Genomic DNA, 21,385 nt, shown 5'->3' with positions numbered 1-21,385 from the left:
CTAGAGCTTTTATAAATCTCAAGTAAAGTATGTATTATGAGGGGTTATAATCCAAAATCTTGTAATATACCAAGATTTTACATAGCTTAAGTAAAAATGTCCACCATATGCATAACATCTGTGTAAAGGTTACTTGTATTGTATTTATCACAGTTTATCTAACACCTAACATCAATGCACTATTTTTGATTAATTCTGGAGGTATCCATTTACATTAGTATGTTTATCTCAGAACACATTTTTGTCAAGCCTTAAAACATAACATTCACATAGACAAATTACACACATTTTCCTAGTATGTAGCATTCTCTTCACATGGATCAGTATAGATTAGCACAAAAGATGAATACAGTCGCTCATTGATGCTATTTATATATACACCCATGTCATCTCTCATTCACGCCTCATCCGCTATAAACTGTAAATGTGGCCGTCATCATTAGTGTGCATTCTATTTGTGACTGTGTATTGGTTTAAAGTACAGCAGGAGGTATCGGAAATACATCTCAGATGGGATTTAGTCGTGAGCCAGTGGAGCCAATGCTGTTTCAAATCAATGGCATCTCCAGTGCACTTTCTCTGCACCCAGTGTGATAACCTTTTGATTTAAAAAATCTTTTCCAAACCTATTTGTATTCAGAGGAGGTTTGCTCTTCAGATATGCTAAAAGCCTGTTTCAACAGTGTTGGAGTGGCTGAATTTAAATTCTTATATAAACGCCTTGTCCATCCGTAGAGAGTGGGGAAAAAAAAACTCAATCTTGCTCAAAGTCTCCTTTAATCCTCGAGCCCTATAATAGCCCTTGCATAATTGCAAGGCCGCCTTAGCGCAATAATTTTTGAGGTCAGCTGCCAATTACCACCACATATGAGTTGATCCCAAGTGTCAAATCAGACTTGTGCACATGTTGTATTTTGTACATTGAATTATAACCATACAGACTTGCACTGCAGCATCTTAGTTGCCAAAAGCTCTTTCTGGTCATAAACACATTTGGTTTAGCTGCAAGTTAGAAGGGAAGTCTAAGTCATTTTTAAGGAAAAGAACTGTAATATTAAAGTACTTTGTGCCGAGAGCATGAAAAAACAAAATTGTGTTTACAAAAATGGACAAAGCTTATTCAATTTAGGCTTTGTTTTGTTTCTTTTTTTGTAAATTACCTCCAGTAATTTCAATAGCTCTGTGTGATCTTTGTTTTTTTTTTTTTTTACATCCTTTACTTTTAAAATGTCCTTTCATTTACTTTAAATGGGTGATATTAAACACATATCATGTCTCTCATTTCATGTTGTATTTTGATTCTGTAAAGTGCGCGGATCATAGAGAGCAAAACCTTGAAAGCCCCCAAAGCTTTCACAGACTCAAAAAGGAAGAATTAGTGAATGTTTGCAGGTCTGTCTCCAAGGTCATTTTTGTGTTTGGCAGGATGGGTTGATGTGCACAGTACACCGGCAGACAATTTGGTTTGAATAAAAGAACATCACTTCAAGGTTGATAAGCGTGCAGCCGTCTGAGTGTACGCTGCATAGCCACTCACCTTTCAGCAAGGTTTCTTTTTTTTTTTTTCCAACTTAGCTGTTGGCATTTGGAGAAAGCCATTATCGCTGAGTGAGATAGAATGAGATGTATAACTGAAGCCTTCCCAGCCTCCAAGCCTTTTTCCTGTGTTATCATAAGGTAGATATTCACCCGCAGAGGGAAGGGTGAGGAAGACCTTAGAAGCTGAGAAAGCATGACTAAGTATTTAATTACCCATACCCTTACCTTTGTCATTTGGAGTGAACTTCTTTTTTTTTTTCTCACTCTTTTCTGACTGCCTGACTATGAAAGAAAAAAGAAACTCTGAGGGTTTTTTGTTTGTGTCTCCCTTTTTTAAGAAATGATAAAACTTTAAAAGACCCCCCCCCCCCCCATCATCTACCATATAACCCTTCCTGTTTGTGTGTACTGGAGCTGCTTTTCACCCCCTCGTCTTTGGCTCGTCCTCGTCTCTCCCCCTGCCCCTCTCCTCATCGTAAACGGGTGATAAGCACCTTTGCTGGGACATTTATCTCCGCAGACAGAGAAAATGACACTTCAAGGTCTGCCCTTACTAACAGGCCAGAGAGCACATACAAACACAGTACAAAGGTTGGGGAGGAGGAGGGGGGTTGGAAATGGAAGACGAGGAAAATGGAGAGGAAAGACAGTGACGAAGATGGGTTATAGAAACAATGACAAATTAAATATGGAAACAGATGACGGCAGAGAATTAACAGGAGAATGCTGAGCAATGAGCCTTGTAAAGCACATTGAAGTAGGTTATACTGTATATACATTTTATCCCACCGAGTGCAGTATTGGTTTTATTTTATCCTAATTTACATGAACTTTGCCACGATAAGAAATGTGTTTGGATTCCAGCTAAAATTAAGAACAGTTATTTCCTTCATGCTTTTCTCAGTGAATTCTAGTTAGAAGTTTTAATACGCATACATGCCGACAGTAAAGGCTCACTGGTCGTGGATGTGGAAACTGATTCACATCATTTAGCACATGATGCCTCAGTGATGCCTCCGTGGTGCACTGCAGGTGGTAGATTTGAAGCATCAGCAGCAGCTGCACCTGCAGTTCACCATTACACCTAATGTTACTATATCACAGAGCGATAATAATAATGTCTCAAACTGTTACCGACAAGTGGGAGTATGACACTTCATATTTTATCTGTTCATGTCACTTCTGCATCAAGATAAATCACCTGTCTTTTCTTCAGCACAGGATTTGTAACTTGCGTGGCCAGCCTATAGAAAAAAAAAGCATAGCCAAATGTAGGAGTATTTTGGATATGTGACAAAATAAGAAAAAAAATCTGTCTCCATATATACTTTAAAGTAATGTGTCTTAAATGTCAGCAGTGTGACAAAAACATTTTGACTGTGTTTAGAATAGATGTGTCAAAGTGCTCTGACACACAGCTTGAAATTTTTCATGCAGGCTGAGCCACTGAAAACAGGTGCTTGTCAAAACACACATACAATCCTTCATACAGTTTCTGCCTTTTGTATGTGAAAACAATCTGCAGAATCAAATGGGAAAATAAAAGCTTATGACAAAATGATTGAAACAAAAAATTCAAGGCAATAAAATGTAGTGAAGTGAATGTACTCTCCTGTTAGATTTTGAATATTTTAAATATATTTGCGACTAGCTTTCTTTGTTTAGATATTTGAAGATACAAGCCCACATTTAAGCCTAAGCGTTGTGATTTTTTTTCGGCCTGCATGTGTGTGACTTCCATTTGAGTTGTTGTGCAGCCTAGGGAAGCATGCTAAATTAATCCTATTTCATATGAAGCTGAAACGTGCTTGTATTGCGCTTTGTGTAGAAAACGCCTGGCCCTGCATTTTTATATTTCCTAGTCCAGGCGACAAAAACAGGCCCTTCTATTCACCGCTCATCTCAGCTTTGTTCCATTTGTCTTTTAACACTTATCAGCTTCCCGCTGTTGAATAATCGGTGAATTGAGCAGAAAAATGAGTTTGCTATCTTCTGCATTATCAAGTGTGTCACATGTTTTCAAGCCTCGTTCTGTGGTTCAACCATGGACACACTACAGCACCGTGACTTAGGGAATGGCTTATTCCCATCCTGAAATGAATTCATTGGGATTTCACTATCCTTTTATTCTTTCTGTCTCTATTGCTGAGATGATGGTTTTGCCGAGAGAAGGTTCTAAGTGATTGGACGTCATGTAGATTGAATTTTAATTCTTGTGGATGCCAGCTGTGGTAATCTCCCTGAAGAGGAGCATGAATCCTCTCCTCTCCTCTCCTCTCCTCTCCTCTCCTCTCCTCTCCTCTCCTCTCCTCTCCTCTCCTCCATGGTGTTTCCTACCTCCGTCGCCACAACAGACTTGCTGACAGTCGTCCTCTTGTGCAGAAGCGGTGTGACAGTCGTACCTGATGCAACTCGGCAACATAAATTCATACAGTGCATCAAAACGAAAGGAACAAGGAAGAAAGAGGCAGTGGATTGAGGGAGAGCGAGACAGAAGTTCCGACTGTTGACTGAGTTGTTCAAAATGCCACAGAGACAGAGAGAGATTTGTTTGACAATGTTTACCCAGGAGAAGAACAGATCCTACTGCACTTTAAAACGATCTGTTCGTTTTCGTTTTTCCACTGCTTGGAACATTATGTTGTCGCTCCCTAATCCCCATTTGTAATTAAATGCGTACTTAGGCGCTGTGCTAGGTTATGTAAACCCTTACTTTCATTGTAGCATACTATGCAAAACCAGGAATAGATGATGGAAATGTGCTGCATACATCTTCCTCCGTTTTCTGTCTCTTATGTTTCATTTGACTTTTTCCTCTCTTTTACGCGCAAAACTCTGTCTTTTCGTTCTGTGTGGTTTTTCCCTCTCACTCACTCAGTCACACCCTGAGTAGGCGAGATAGAGATAGAGAGAGAACACACAGAGGAAATCAAGCCTTCAGTGTTCGGCCATCTGAGAAATTGACAAGTCTCCGAACCTCTCACAGCTACAGATGAAGGTTCCCGCAGAGTCTAACTGATTTTTAGGATAAAACGAGGAGGAAAAACACTCTTTTGCTAGTGGAAATGGTACCGTCCCTCCCTAGAGGTTACAATATTGTCTGGATGGTAAACAAACCAGCCTTAATATGACTTGATTATAGTGACATAATCTCTTAGAATTAAATTCATTATAATGTCAGTTAAGTTTCACTATCACTTACTGAATTCCTCTGCTTTACTTATCACATTTTCACTGCTTCTCTTCTCTCTCCTCTGGTTTTCATTTATTTTGCTGTTTTATTTCATCGTCTTTCTCCACCTTGTTCATCTCCTCACATGCCTCCTGAGCAGCTGGTGACACTAGCAGCAGCATCAGCACTTTGACTTTGCTGCCCCCTAATGGTGTTGTGTGGTTGTGTGGTGTCCTTGTATTGACATGTTTCTCACTAAGCATCCTTTCTAATGGCGAGAATCTACAGTCAGAGCTATTTTAAAATTTGTTAAACACCCTATTGTATTTTTTTTTTTTTTTTTTTCGCAATAAGCAGACTTTCTGTTAAACAAATTCATTGTGTAGCCAGGACCGTTATTGTTGTCTGGAGTCTTGCATATTTAATTACCAAACTCAGTGGCTTAAACCCTAACAAAAAATGTTGTACAACTCAGTGAAGTTGAAGCGGAGGAGTTTTACAGATAAACATGCTGTTCTATTTGTTGAACATCTTGTTAAAGTATCTGGAAATGAAGATGATTTAAGTTCTAAAATCCAAGTGATATTCTTGTTTCTGCTGGTTGCACTGCTATGACTATCATTTTGAAGGATATTGTCAGCTTTATACTGTTGTATCAGATACACACACACACATACACATGCACACACTTAATTAATCCGCAAGTCTTTGTAGAATTTTTCTTTGCTTATCTCATTTTCCAAAAACTCGCCTGAACACTGACAACATGCGCTGACTTATCTTTATCTGTTCCTGCTTTTTTCACTAACAAATGATAACCAGCTGAATCTGAACAAATAAGACATTGAATTTATGACTATAGTTTTTGACAATGTATGTGAGCAAATGGTTACAACACTGGATTGTTACTGGATTGTTGTACTGGATTGTTGTACTGGATCAGAGCACTCTAGTGGTTATAAGTAGGGATACACCGATTCCAATACCTGCATCAAGTATCAGGTCCAATACTCAGTGTTTGTACTTGTACTCATACTCATCAAAGTAATCCGATACAACCGCACCGACATTACTTACAGCAGTGTGACATTCACAGTTAAGAGCAGCAGGTACGCTGCGGTGGAGTAATGAACGGGGACTGTGAAGAGTGGAGATTTTTCAAACTAAATGACGGTGACAAAAGTAACGCTGACTGCAAATAACATTAACGACACAGACACATTCGGACGGAGTGTTCTGTCTGTCCTTTGCGTACATTCCATCCATTTTCCAGGTGCTTGCAGATGCTTACCAAGACAGAGAATACCAACGGGAACCGTGGAGGTAGCGAATCTTTGCAAAGAGCGACTGTGTGAGTTAGAGAAAAACTACTGACATATCTATGACAACTACCCAGGGCTCGGCCGGTTTCCATCCTACTTACAACACTATGGGGGTAAGGAGCGGTGTGGACCACCACCAGCCGAAGTGAAAACGAAACTTTAAACCTTACTAGCGAAAGCGCTGCAACATTAGCATCCACATTAGTGTTACCTCTGTTGTCGTTTATTATTACTGACTTTCTTCTTCTTCTCCAAAAACTTTACTTTTCTTCATGGTATTTATCCAGTATGGTTAATTAAGAGTGGCACCCCCTGGTGGATTGATTGAGAAACGCTCATTCCAACACATTAAATGTCAGTAGAAGCACTTTGTTCCAGTCAGACTAATAACAACAACAATAAAGCACCTTTTCAAAAGTAACTAAGAACTGTAATGGTATAATTAAGTACTCATATTGGTACTTGGTATCGGCAAGTACCCAAATGTAAGTACTTGTACTTGTTCTTGTACTCGGTCTGGAAAAAAGTGGTATCGGTGCATCCCTAGTCATAAGGATCTTTTTTGGCCCAAATCTTTTATCCATCACTGTTTTGTCTTAATTTTACATTTTATTAGTAGAAATGGCCTGAAAATTGACCAGTTAATTTACTCTAATGGCCCTTTAGTCAGCCCGCATTCCCAAGCTCTGGTTGTTAAAGTTCTATGTACGTCAGTAGAGAAAATTTACACCCTTTTCTCTTGGTTCAGTCTGTTTTTACACATTCAAGCTAGCCAAAGTATCTCTCTACAAACCCCTTGAGAATGTTCACTCCACTTATTGCACTGATGTGTCTAGAGTGAGAGCAAGAAAGAAAAAAAAAACACTCGATGTGTTTAAGGTCACATTTCTGCAGTCAAGGACCTTGGAACATTCTCCATCTAGCCACTACTTAAGTTACTACAGTGTGCTCACTCTGCAACATCCTTGTATCTGAAGTACACCTGGTTGTAAAAGATAGATTCCACATTCTGTGAACATACTCTATGGCAGATAGGAGAACTATTTGCTCAAATTAGTCCTCCCCGAAAGTGAAACTCACCATGCCAACAACATCAGACTGTGGTGTTTAAAGGACTGGTGAACATTTCTAAAAGCCCACAAAGAAGTTCTGAGTATGTTGACGAAGGAAACTTAAGGTCGGGTGGTTTTCACACCTTATGCTTCACCAAACAAGGCCCCCAGTACTTAATTTCTCTATGAAGAAAAAGAATATCTGCAGTTTGTTTAACCAAGTGGAAATTCATATAAATATTTGAAACGCTTAGAGACTTAATCATCACTTAAAGGATTTGGCATGCAGGAGAACCTTTTTAAAGTAAAAGACAAAAACACTGGTCAAAGTTGCAATATCAACATTTAAAGAGTATTGACTGATTCACAAAGTTTTATGCTAAAAGCTGTTGGTGGTTTTTGAGTCACACAGTGTGTTCAGTCTGGAAAGAATCATTACAGATCCATTCTGTTGAACTTGAAATGGACGAATCGATCACAAGCGCTCACTCGAGACATGGCCCAGGTGGGGATGTTTTTTAATGCCAAATGTGCACCTTCAGACCTAGCCCGACCTTCAGTACTGGTGTAGATGCTAAGCTTTTCAGAAGTCCCTCCAGTCTCTGCACACCACCGGTTAAAGTTCAGGTATTTGTGGTTTTCTTTGCGTTTGTGTTTATCGTTGCCCTCATGTACACCTGACTCATGTGTCGCTACCCACTAAGCAGGAGTTTACTTCCCATTAATCATTACACACCATCATTAATCATAACTTCAACATCCTTCAGGTCAAATACAGCCACTTGGCTTTGAATAATCCATCTTATGGTGATGTAAGCTACCAGAGAGACCGCTGAAGAATGCCACTTCATGACTTCTCCCCATAGTGGGGTTAAGCCAAGAGCACTCTGGGAATGATGCCGTCATTAATATGTTTCGGCCTGGAATTCAGTAAGAATATATAGTTTGGCGGCCATTGCAACATTTCACCTCAAAACTGAATGTGCTGAAGCTTGTTCAGATCCAGATTATATCTGTCACATGTTGATAAAGCTGTACGGATTTACCTCATCCCTGTGTAAAGCCTATTCAATATGCACAAAACCGCTTACTGTTTCATATTGACACTACACCACCCCTTGTGATTTTTGATATCCTGATAAATTCATCTCTGTATGCTTAGATGGAGCACGGCACAATGTTTGATAATCCCTGCAAATGTACTGACCTCTCCTGAGTTTTACTGTCTGAAGGGGATGTCGTTCTTCAAAGTGCTTAGTATGAACTATTTCTTAAATCTGGGTTGACAGAACTGTGTTTTACATATTAGGGCTTTTCTTGTCGCAGTGCATATTTAAGGAGAGCAGGAGAAATGAAGAAGGCAGCAAGAAAAGATGAAAAAGAATGGGAAATAAAAACCGCCGCCTCAGAATGAATGCTGTTTGTGCTTTTTCGTAAGAGCTTTGCTAATTCACACGTCCATTAAAACATGAATGTTGTGAGGCTAAGATAATTTTCTGTACTCCACAGGCAGGAGGAAACTTTCACTGCCCCTCTGGGCCACTTTACTTTTCAGTCAGCAGTCCAACGCAAACATATACAATACATCATCATACCCTCCCACACTGTCACTGTGAATCATTGGGAAGAGAAGGAGAGACATGGTGACATCCAGGGTGTACAGCAACTTCTGCCGGGTGGTACTAGTGTTTCGCTTACCTACTTGTTTAATATACTTTGGATTTGTCAGAGTGGCCAGTTGAAACACAGGGAGTTTTTCACAAGGGATATGGGGAGGGGGGCTGAATAAGCACAGCCTGAATGGGGTCTACTGAGGGGCTGCATTATAAGCCTATAACTGGTATATCATCCAATGCTGTGGACTTGCAAACAAGTCCTCTTTGGGTTACATGTTCCCTCTGCAACATAACAGAGAACACGATACCCAGACACTCACTAATGTTGACACTGAAAACAAGCTATAAAATTCATTAGTGTCAGCACTAGGTTAAGTGTCATTGAGTCAGCAGTCAGAATAACAGCCCTGTTAAACCCCCAGAGATATTCTGAGGTCAGTTTTACTTTTAGCAGCTTCCAAATCTTGACTGTCTTCTTGGGTGTAGTCGAACATTTGCATAAAACAGCAAAGATGGCAAGGTTAAAGGACATATATATATTCATGCTCCAGGTTTACCGGATAAACCATTTCACTCACAGCAACATTTAACTTTCTGTTTCTGCATTTAATATGTATTTTCCCACATCTGTCTTCATTCTTAGTATTATTGAAATAAGTACTTTTCATACATGTAGGGTTTATATTATTGAATTTGGACTATGCCTTTCAAAATACTGTAGTCTGGCAGGATATTTTGGGTGCTCTCATGTCCCTATGTTGTAGAGTAGTATTTTATTTGTCTGTATGTGTGTGTGTGCACATGTATGAAATTGTGCGCATGCATGTGTCTCCAGAGTGAATCACATGGAGAGGATTACTGCGGATAACGTCCACAGCCAAGAGCCTCTTCTGTCGAGTGCAGGCATTTCCTACTGCCTCAGCGTGTATACACACTGTTCACAAACAGACACAGAAAGGAGACTGAGGCACACTTATTGCCTGTAAGATTCTTTATCAGTGTCCTTATCCTTAGCGTCGGGGTGAGGATATGATTTTTGAACTTTAAAGATTGTTGACAGCAGACCCTGAAGTGTGTGTTTGTGTGTCTCTCTGCTCTTGTGTGGCAAACGTTGTGTGAACCAGTTAGAATTTAGCATTTTCAGCCACTGAAGTGAGCATCTGATCTACAAAATGAGGATGTTTTGGTCGGCCTTCACTGGTTTTAGGGTTAGAATTAGAATGAGGGTCCATTTGCATATGTCCACAATCCCTCGGCTATTTTATGCAAGTGTGTGTGTGTGTGTGTGAGAATGGTTGACAGGCATTCACATGAAACACTGCAATGACAGTCAAGGCCCTTGTTGGTTTGTTTATCAAAACAAAGACTTGTCACACATCTCAAGGAAAAGAAAAGATTAGATAATCCCACACAGTTACTGCCAAGGCAAACAAACAATAGGAGTACTGACAGAGGAAAAATGGAGGGAAAGAAAACAGATTTCAGAGTTTGAACAGGGCTAACGTTTGTGTGTGTGTGTGCGACTGTGCTAAAGAGATTTGACGAGTATACTCCCCACTCCATGCCCTGAATGTTTGTGAAGCTTCTCACTTAATAGCTTCCCTCCTCCTCCATCTTCTGCTTCAATTGGACTGCTAATTATGTAAAGTGCAGGGCTCACTGGAAAACACACACATGCAAACGCACACACAGACACACACATACAGACTGACAAGTAGCAGCTTAATTACCATCTGAAATGACATCCTCATAGCTGCTGATATCTCTTTTAAGAAATAGTTCCACATACTGTCGCAGGGCCACTGTGCTGTGCATGTGTAGGAGATATTCTGTGGAGTGGATTTGTATACAAAACTAAACACACATATGCACAACTGGGGCCGCGTGGAGCGCAATCACCTGCAGTATCTCGCTAAAGCCCGCTAATTAGCTTTACGTTGGGTCTGAATAACTATAATCACAGCAGCAGGTCTTCACTTTAAGCAGAGCCTGATGTTTAATTCTTCACAAATGTAAAGCGACGTTTAGCTCAGCTGTCAACTTTCAGTCTTTTATAGCTCCAATCGTGTAAAGCAGCCCATCAAAGCCTGTGTGTGATTTACCGACAGACAAATAAACAGCTGATAACTTGAGTGGCTATATGGCTCTGAAAACCCAATTTCTCAGACAGATGTTCAGTTTTATACACCCTGGAGTGTTTTGCAAGCAACAACCTCCCGGGGTCGTAAAATAAAGCCACTGCAGAAGTACGGAAACCTGCTGTTCCTCAAATGGATGCTTGTGGATGACTCCGAAAGCAACACCCATGTTAACATGCCTATCTTAAGAAATAGAAATGTTTAAAGGCAAAAAAGATAGTTTCCCTTTTTTATATCCATTGTCATGTTACACGGTCTTAAAATTATGCATGATTAAGGTTTGTCTGGTTTGATTGACAGGTGGGTGGTGCCATCATTGTTGGCTACCTGTGAGGTGTGATTTTCAGAACCTCTGTTTATATTATTAAATGTAAGATTTGTTCAAGCAGTGGTGTAGTGGTTAACACTACTGCTAGAAAGAGTCTGTATTCAACTCCCAGTCAGTACCAAGGTTATTATCGTTAAGGAAAACTAACGAAATGATGAAAACTAGAATTGGAAAAAACATTTTTGTTAACTGAAGTAAATAAAAACTATAATTAAAAGAAAAAAACAATAACTAACTGAAACTGTATTGTGTGCTTACAAAACTAACTAAAACGGATAAAAATTATGGATAAAATTCCCTTCGTTTTTGTCTTTGTCTATGTCGGATTGATACGAAAGCGATTTATTTTGCCCTAGCAATTATAGCTAGCGGCACCGTACGACACTTCGCAGTCCGTCACTTCTCGTCCCTTGTCATTTGGGCGTCTTCTTGTCCCCACTCTACCTGGGAACATGGAGACTAAAGTTGGGAGAAAGCAGCAGAGTCCTGTACGGGATTTTTTTGAATACGACGGTGAAGAAGATAAAAGATACAACAAAACTAAAATTAATACTAAAACTAAACTAAAACTAAGCTTTTAGAAAAAAAATGAAAACTAATAAAAACTAGCAAGCCTTCTCTAAAAACTAATTAAAACTAACTGAATTAGAGAAAAAAAAAGTCAAACCTAAATAAAACTAAACTAATGAAAAATCCAAAACTATTATAACCTTGGTCAGTACTGAATTTGCCTCTTGTTTCTGCGCCATGTGGGTTTCCTCTGGGTCCTTCAGATCCCCCCGTCCATCAAAAACAGGTATACCCACTGTAAGTTAGTTATCAGTGCCTTTGACCGCCGTACTGATGAAGTCCTGGAGTCAGTCTATGTGTGCCTTAAATGGCAGCTCAATGCTTATAATATGCTAAATGCTAACGTTAAAGTGTATTAGGATGGGTAAAATGCAGAGACTGAATTGGGTTGGCTGTAACCTTTACCTCACAGACAGCTCTACTGTAGAAAAGACAGGGTTTTGTTTTGTAAATGTTTCCTTAAGCTCGCTAGTATTTAGGGCTGGACGGCCTTTGAGGCATGATCATCTATTACACTTTTCTCACCTCTTATATAATCTAGACAATTTACAACAACCTGTAAGTTTCCCTCTAGTTTTCTCTGGTATCTTTAAGCTCAGGCTGAATATGTGTATGAATAAAGTCGAGTTGAGTGATGTTTTTTGCCATCTGAGTAGGGATGGGAATTGTTAAGAATTTAACGATTTGGATTCCATTATTGATAATGCTTATCGATCCGATTCCTTATCGATTCTCTTATCAATTCTCATTGGGTGAGGGAATAAAAGAGTACAAACGGGTGTGTTTGCATTAACTGTCTTTTATATTTCCATCTCTGCACAGAAAATATAACATACAGTATGTACAAATAATAATAACAGATGATGCCGGGCCAACTCGGGGGGGTGGGGGGGGGTGGGGGTGGGGTACAGTGAAAGTGAAACTAAAGACACTTTACTGATTCCTCTATTGCCGCATTTCTACTACATGGAACCAGTTCGACTCTTCTCGGCTTGTCTCCCGTTGTTGTGCACCTCATTTCCTTTCCCTTCTTACCTTCGGAAACTTGTATTTGAGGAGTTACGACGTTTGTTGCCCACACCGGAACCGGAACTGGCCCGGCGTTCACTCTGCTGCTACATTCACAAGCGTCGCTAAGTAGAGTATCAAATACGTGACATTCCTGTAAATGATTGACATGCTGTGGACAAATGTTTGAGAATATTGGGGGAATTCCACCCTTTTGAAGACATGGAAGCTTTGCAAGTGTTCCAAGTAAGTGGACCTGGTGTCATCTGTTCAGACCATTTCTGCCTCAACACCATGTTGGCTACGTTCTGACCAAAACAATGCAGCGTACGTGTGACGTCATCGCGCATGCACAATGAAGGCGGAATCAATAAGCAGAATTGTTAAGCAGGCAGGCAAATGATTCCAAGGAATCGAGCTACTGGGAACCGATTCTCAAAAAGCATCGGTTCTCGATTCCCATCCCTACATCTGAGTAGAATTTGCATTTCTGTGTAACTATGGAGCAACATATCTACATACACAATATCTAGATGAAGTCTTGTTGATATTTTCTCATACCTACAACTGCCAGAGTTTCTATTAATTACCTGGACTATAATGGCCTAATCATAAATATTTTCACACCTGTAAGTGACTGTAAAGCATCGGTTTAAAACAGATGCAGTGTAGGTTATTGTTCAGCAGCTGAATCAAACTCTTAATTCTGCAAGATAATGACTAAATGTGAACACTTTAGGGCAGACAGACGCTCAAGTATAAACATTAATGCTGCAGCCACTTAGGACGGTGCAATATGTGTGCTACACGCTAAAAATGTTATAACTGCTCTGATAAACATGGCATTGAAAATGAATGTTAGTTGAGAAGGAAAGGTGGACAATTCTTTTGTTTTTTCTAGTGACACAATCTGTATGATCCATATGAAATGTAGAACATATGACAAATTAAGATCTAAGATTGTGAGATTTCCCAGTGCTGTTGTCACATAACCTACATGCACATACGTACACATTTGTTAATGTTAGCAATAATTATGTTTTGCTTTGAAGAGTTAACCTGCTAATTTTTATACATACACAAAGTTAACATTTCTGATATCAAACCCATTTAACAATTTATAGTATCTAAAATTTTGTTGGTTATGTTGGAAAAAAAAAAAAATTCCCTGTTTTGATTAGGTCATTGTTCCGTCCTTGTATTCAGATATGGTCACTTCTGGCTCTTGAAAAGGCAAAAAGGACACAGTCAAAAACACTTGAGAAATCTGTGGTCCTCTGGGGAACAACACTGCATTTTCATCCTCTTCTTTTTAAGGGGTTTTGGTCATCATTTCTATATTTAGATTTACCTCTCAAAACTCTAGAAATCAAGTAATTGCCAAATGAATCACCTGAAATTATGTTCAAATCCTCCTTGTTTGGTTTAAATACAAAAATCTGTTAGACAAAATTCACTATAGCTGTGTTGGATCTGAATTTCTCTAGTCTTCAAGAGGGTGGTGTGCTCAGTATGGCAGAGCTGTATGGAGGCCACCTGTATAAACCTAGAAAGGAGGACACTTCTGAGGGGAATAGAGGCTGGATGACCAACACAGCCACAGCTACAGCTGGTGTGTTCATGAACCACAGTTCACCTCATACTGACTCACATCCTCATGTGAAATTTGCTATATTTTGTCTTTATTTAGGATTGGGACAAAAACATTGCCATATTTAACCAAGCGACAACAAGCAAGATTACTTGTCAAAGGATGTTATTTAAAGCTATAAATGTGCTATTTTTGTTTTTTTGTCTTGTGTTTAATATTATTTAAAACTGTTTGTGATCTGCTGTTCTGGTTTCATAGGTAAAATGTGCAGAAATATATTTGACCCTTGAGGAGCAGTGTGAAGCAGAGGATGTGATTCTCTCCTGTCAATCACTCTTAGGCAGTTATTTGGGGAGGCTGAGACTTGTCTTTCTCTTTCCTCTTAAACCTACCCTCAGTGGTTTTAAATTAACCGAGTGGGTCTTCAAAATAAACTCAGCCATTTTACCTTGTTTTGCTTTTCTGCCACTCAAAGCAGTGAGAGACATGTGGTGGGAATAAATTAGAGCAAACTGCAGTCAACCAAGAACTTCTATCTCTGCTCTCAGACAATAAAATGCCATTTGACTACAACACATCCGATCCCAGCAGAGAGTGATCGATGACAGACAGACATGATGGGGACTGGTTTACCTCAAACAGGATCCTGCAACACCAAAAAAACAAAACCCGTAGAAGCATATTAGCTGCTCGGTGTGTCTCATTGTGTTAATTTATTCAGAATATTTCTATTTAATAACTGGCATTTTAATTCACACATTCCACTATTGATAAGCACCCCAATGTCAAATTCCACTAGCTGAAAGCATCCAGCCCAATTCTGAGAAATTCAATATAACCTAGGGACATCATAGTTTGTGAGTAGTGCTTTTTTTCCCGTGTCCTTCTCTGTCTCTTCACATTTTCAGAGCTGCAGATTGACCACTTTTTCTCTTTCACCGCTGTGAGCTCGGGACCTGACCTGGCTCATAAATCAATACATGCCTCTGTCAGTTAGGAGATCATGTGTGTGTTCATGTGTACGTGTACATGTGCATGTGTGTATATATGTGACTAGATTGTGTGTATGTATGTGCAAGGCTCAAAGAAGGAGAAGGCTCGTGTAATTTCTATGGTGGGTTCATAGAATGGATTTTACACCGTCCCTGAAGGCAACACAGACATGCAGCCTGTGAGATTTTACAGCCGTGCGCTGCTTAGCAAGATGAATGGCTGACTGATTTCACTCTGCTTATACATGAATTTTAAAACATTCCAAATAAATCTTGACATTTAAGTGAAGCTAAATCCAATATTTCTTATTATGCATTCCTTTTCGCATGAGTAAATGTTCTTTTCACAAATCGATTGGAAAATGACACTTAATTCAGTGCACCCCACGTACCAAAAAAAAACAGGAAAAAAAATCAGCAGCACACAGTCTGAGATCTGACATTGCATCGTTTACAGGTACAACCCGTCTCTCATGTGCTGCTCCTAGACCTACAGTCTCTGCATTTCCCTAGACGCAGCCAAATGCTGGTGCATTTCTGAGGCCACAGGGCTATTTTTTCTTTTAAAAGCTGAGGTGTCAAAACAGGTATTTCATGGTTGGATACCCTTTTTAATCTGTCTCACTCCCCAAGAGACTTCCAGCCTGCTGACAGTCTTTCTCCTCCTTTGCTCTGGCAGCTCTTGCCTCCTTTTTGCATTGATGAGAGGGAACAGAACAGTCCAGACCAGCAGGACTCAGACCTCCACAAATATCCCCTTTACTGTCTCAAACTACAAGACAGTCTGTGTTCCCCAAGTTGTTTTGTTTTTTCCAAAATGGCCACGCATCATTGTCAAACTAAAATGTTACAATTAGAGAAAAGACCCCACCTGTCATCGGTGGAAGGGTGTTGCCGGTGAAAGGAGGAAGTCGCATGATGATTTAATTTTCTGCAGTCTGAGCAGCGTGTGAGCTGTACGGCAGCCCGGGTTCCCAGACTCTTACCTGTCACTGGATGGATGATGAATACAGCTGTAAGCGCCCATATGGGACACGTTGATGCCTGTTTTCCTTTGATAAAATATAAGGCATATACTGCGCATGCATAACTCGCTCCCACTTTCAATTCAGTTTTCTTTCCTTCACTGAGCACGTATGTGTGTTTATGTGTTAGCTTTCATAGCACACACTTTGCTTATCTTATCAAATCCTCTGTAATATAAACAGAGCTGTCAGAAGATGATGAAGGATATAAAGCAATACATTGGTGCACTTTGTATGGATTTGATGGTATCATGGGCTTTTGTATGGACGCAGTGTGTACTGTTTTCTTGACACCGCATACTACACATGTAAGTGATGTTTGATCAAATGTGTGTTCAGTATGTCACAATAATGAAATTTTACTTGACAATTAACTTTCACATATAACAGATTTGTCTTTCTCTTTTTTAAGCCACTAGTATAGTATAATCTTTATGCTAATGTATTCATATGCATACACATAATGAAGGAGAATTAAACGTACAACCATAACCACATGAATGCAAATTGCATATCTGTTTGCCCTTTAGGTTTTGTAAATGGAAATTGCAGAGAGCAGATTTGACACAAAGAAGTTAATTATACTAAGGCTATTACTGATAATGACAGGTACTAATAGAAGTTAGGTGCAGTGAGATGATGCCATTAAAAGAGCAGCAGCTACATCTAACAGAGTACAAGAACAATGAAATAGTGATGGATAAATGACATTTATAGTAGTTCAATCCAGCTGCTTTTTTTTTTTTCACTGAATGGAGGTGATTGTTGTGGATACGCAAAATATGCTGCAAAAATGCCAGTGTTAATTTTAACACCCACAGTGTTGAAATTAACACTCTCAAAGTGTCTATATGTTTCCCCCACTGTACAGTGTCGAGGTAAGACTTTTGAAAATGTTAAAAGATTATCACCCAGTTTTAGTTGGTTCAACATTCTTTATTGTTAAAAAGTAACACCACACAACAGTTTCCAGTGTTGTATCCACATTACACTAGTGATGATGTTGAGATACAGTATCAAAAGTAACACTTTTCTCCCATGCTTTAAGTCTTAAAAGCTTAGAGTTTTGTTCTTTCTCTCCTTGAAAAAGTCAAGCAAAGATAACCTATAGCCCTGTTCTTAGATCCTTCCCGTCTGTCATGGTTCCTTACTTTAAGTTTCCTAGAGCAATCAGGCTCCACAGGTGTGTTTAATCTCTTCCACTAATTAGTGGAATAATAATAATAATAATGTGGTTGAAGGCGTAATCAGCCAGAACACCTGTTCTTGAAGCGACCATTTTGAAACATCATGAGTCAGTGTGGCCTTGCTCATTCTGGTGTGAATGTGGAACCGTTACGTGAAGGCGTGGCTTGATCTACTCCAACCAGGGTTACATTTAATATCAATGTTAAAAACACTGTGATTTGACAACTTTGACAGTGTTATTTTATAGCAACATGGTGTTAATACAACATCAACTATTTAACACTGTCCCTGAAATGTTAATACTCCCATATTTGCTGTGTAATTATGATTTCAGACTTTATTTGCGATAAAGCTGAATTATACGTGCTAAATCATTAAACAATGGTCTCTTCTTGTTGTAGAGTCATCGATCCTGTCTTACGACGGCAGCATGTACATGAAGGTTGTGATTCCGAACGTCATGCACACGGAGGCAGAAGACGTCTCCCTCCGCTTCATGTCTCAGCGGGCGTTTGGTCTGCTCATGGCCGCCACGTCCCGTGAGTCAGCGGACACACTGAGGCTGGAGCTCGACAGCGGAAGGGTGAAACTGACGGTCAACCTAGGTATCGTATAAACCGTCTTACTTGGCTGACCTCAGACGTTTACGGGAAGGCCTTGCTGCTGTTGTGTTTCCTCTTTATATTTTTCTTTTTTTACAGCTTTCTTTTTCTTCATGGCTCAGACCTTATATCAGACCTAACACATACTAAACCAGTTTTCGTAGCTTGTCTTTGTAGTTGCATGTACTGTTTTTTGACTTGCTTGGACTGTAAATTTTTTCTGCCTTGATGCCTTTTTGTAGATATTTATATCCATCAATCTAACACTTAACAAAGTTATCCATGCTCTGCAGCACATCTTTTGAACAGTTCATTTAGTCATATTCATTATTGTGTACAGATACATTATTCTAAGACATGACGGATGGCACTGTCTGTAGACATGCCTTATCTCAGATAGAAACATTTTAGGTTATCTCTTGCCATCTATTTAGAAGAACAGGTAAGTGTTTGTACATTGAACTGCTGCACTGACAGTTTGCATTCATATTGTGTGGATCTGTTCCTGTGAACTTTCTATTTTTTTTTTTTCCTCATGATAGCAGGTTCATGTTTCTCTCTGTCCATTAGTAACCCTTGGTCTAGCTGGCATCTCCCATGCCTTGTTCAAAGATGGCATTCACCCCTTCAAAGGCCCAGAGCCTGCGGCCCGTCTGGCAAACAGCCCGATGCCACAGCACCCAGCGCGCCTGCAGATTGTGGCTTGAGTGGTACATTTTAAGTGGAGCAGAGGCCAGCAACAATCCTACAACACACACCCTGTAATACAATACATATATTGTACATGCACATAAAATATATTTTACATCTTCATGATAGAAGGCAGTGTAGTCAGTCGCCGCTGCTGCTAAAAACATGAAGCAGTGCATATTTCATGTTTTTAATCGCCCAAAGTGGTCATTTTCCAAGCACTATTCCAAAACTAGTCTTTTAAATTCCATACACGGGACCCTCCGAGGGGGGGTCGGTTGGCCTCTGTATGGTGTTGGTGTTGCGTGGCTCGAGGCTGTTTGCTCCCACTTTTCTGTTGCGGTTGACGGCACATGACCAGCCTGGTCACATGGATTTTCACCCTGCACCTTCTAAATATAGTTTCACGGCTCTCCTTCGACAGAGATCTCGATCAAATACATCAACAGTATCAGCATAGCATTATATAAAGTGATTGATTTTCCAGTATTGTAGTGCATTAGTAGTAATAATTTGGTCTCAGTTGCTGAGTGGCAAATCGATGTGGCCAGTTGCAAGCGACCATTTTAAAATTCATTGAGTCCATGATGGATTTATGGTAGGATGTGCTCATTTCACCTGTACTAACAGGTAAATCAGAAAACCAAACAGTGTAATCAGCACAGTAACACTGACCTGTGCTGGCACAATATTATTGACTATAGACTTAACAGTGATTTAAGATGCCAAACTGAAAATAAACTGGATTTCCATTATCAGTATATTAATAAGAACTTGGACAACCAGGCTAAAATGGTCGCCGGCGTCATGTGACCGTCCCCGGAAGGTGGCTTTTCTTGCTCTTGGATGTCTGCAGCTGTAACCTTGAAGGATGCGATTTCATCTGTCACTTATTCTCCCCTCCCCATCTAGACTGTGTCAGGATAAACTGTAACACCAGTAAGTCAACATTCTTCTTCTGGAGCCTTATTCCTTCAATCAATGTTTGATTTTAGCCTGTGTGCTAGATGTAGGGGCAGAAATGTGTGAATGCAGGGCGCTGATAAGAGGATTTCTCAGATAAGAGGGAAAAAGTAATAGCCAGAGATCAAAGTTATGCAAATCTGACTTAATGTACTCTATATATTTTAAATGGCCAATTTCACAAATTAATTCAGGCAACTTGTTCTTAATCTTTCCCTGTATGCCTATAGCTACTCACTGAACATTTGCGCTTTCAGACTCTGTGGACAATATTGTTTGCAATTATGCTGTAAGATATTACAGTATTACAGTGTGTCTCATTTGTTTTTTTGTTTGTTTGTTTTTTTTCTCTTCAGTCATTTCTTCCCTTAGAACACATGCAATATATACTGTAGGAGAATAATTTGATTTCAATGCTCTTACACATGAGAAGGACTCTTATTTTTATAATATCCACAAACCAAGTGTCATATTCTGTAGCGGACTCTTACAGAGCAGAAGGGTTTAGAGTTGAGGTTTCAGTGTTTACTGAAGTGGCTCTTTTACAGTCACCAAATCATTATCATTATTCTACTAATTAATGATCCAGTGGATGTTAAACACACTCGTGTACACTGCAGAGCTTCCAGAGGAGCAGATCATTGTTTTTTTCAGGATTTAATTGGCTCTTGTGTTGTCACTGTAAATGCATTTTGTTCAGGCAAGTTCACTCTTTATTATGTCTCAACATTATTTAATCAAATTAAATTAATCATGTTCTTTAATTAATCAGCCAGAATACAGTTAACATTGCTCTGATTACAGAATGAGCACGATACATTATTTAGAAGGTGATAAAATGGATGGAGAAAAGTTTGCAGTATCTTGTTTCACTGCTACATTTTGGGTTCAGGCTCCTTTGTTGTTTAATCTCAAAATGCTTCAAAAATACCTAAGACCTTCTAAAGGTGTGCAATATTATGGTACAGATCCTGAATGTGTAGCTTTGGTGTTGTCTTAGATGATTCAGCAGTGAAACCAGATTGCCCTCTAGTGGTAGTTTTTGAGCTTAACCTCCTCAACATCAACACAAGTATTCAAACACCATGAATAGGATGTAACCAAAGGTGAAATGGACACTGTGACTAAATTCTTAGGGTGAATAGAGTCCTTGAATGAGTAACGGCAAACACAATGTTTTATTTGGCTGTCGGCTGTAGTTGTATAATTTCCCTGTGTTGTCAAATCCAAACCAGATTTTTGTTTAAAAAGTATTTAATGAAGCTTAATGCTAACAACTAACATGGCAAATAAAGTAGCTACACAATTAAGAAAATGCATTTGGACATAAAAATGTACTTTTGTTAAATTTAATCAATTCAAATGGATCAAATATTTTTCTAGATGCAAAAACAAAGATTTGGTTTGTGCTTGTGCCTCCCCCTTTCCTTGACTAACTAAGCCTCCTCTTCAGGCAAAGGCCCTGAGGTTCTTTATGCCGGACAAAAACTCAACGACAACGAGTGGCACTCAGTACGAGTGGTCCGCCGCGGTAAAAACTTCAAACTCACTGTGGATGACGACATGGCTGAAGGTACTTCCTGTGCAGA

At 39.5% G+C, this 21,385-nt stretch overlaps 1 protein-coding gene across 6 annotated transcripts in view; it reads left to right on the top strand.

Moving 5' to 3' along the window:
• nrxn3b (neurexin 3b) overlaps window positions 1–21,385 on the top strand; it is a 355,069-nt gene that overhangs the window by 125,936 nt on the left and 207,748 nt on the right. For 4 of the 6 annotated variants that reach the window (XM_030127829.1, XM_030127826.1, XM_030127827.1 and 1 more), the window contains 3 exons: window positions 17,943–18,146; window positions 19,746–19,772; window positions 21,250–21,369. In XM_030127829.1, coding sequence (XP_029983689.1) covers window positions 17,943–18,146; window positions 19,746–19,772; window positions 21,250–21,369 — 351 coding nt within the window. The remainder of the gene's footprint in view (window positions 1–17,942; window positions 18,147–19,745; window positions 19,773–21,249; window positions 21,370–21,385) is intronic. The other 2 variants (XM_030127828.1, XM_030127830.1) reach the window with 1 other exon arrangement.

This window comes from Sphaeramia orbicularis, chromosome 24 (genome assembly GCF_902148855.1).
Source record: "Sphaeramia orbicularis chromosome 24, fSphaOr1.1, whole genome shotgun sequence".
Lineage (NCBI taxonomy): Eukaryota > Metazoa > Chordata > Actinopteri > Kurtiformes > Apogonidae > Sphaeramia > Sphaeramia orbicularis.
Note: the sequence above shows the minus strand (reverse complement) of the source record. Positions and strands in the feature narration are given on the sequence as shown.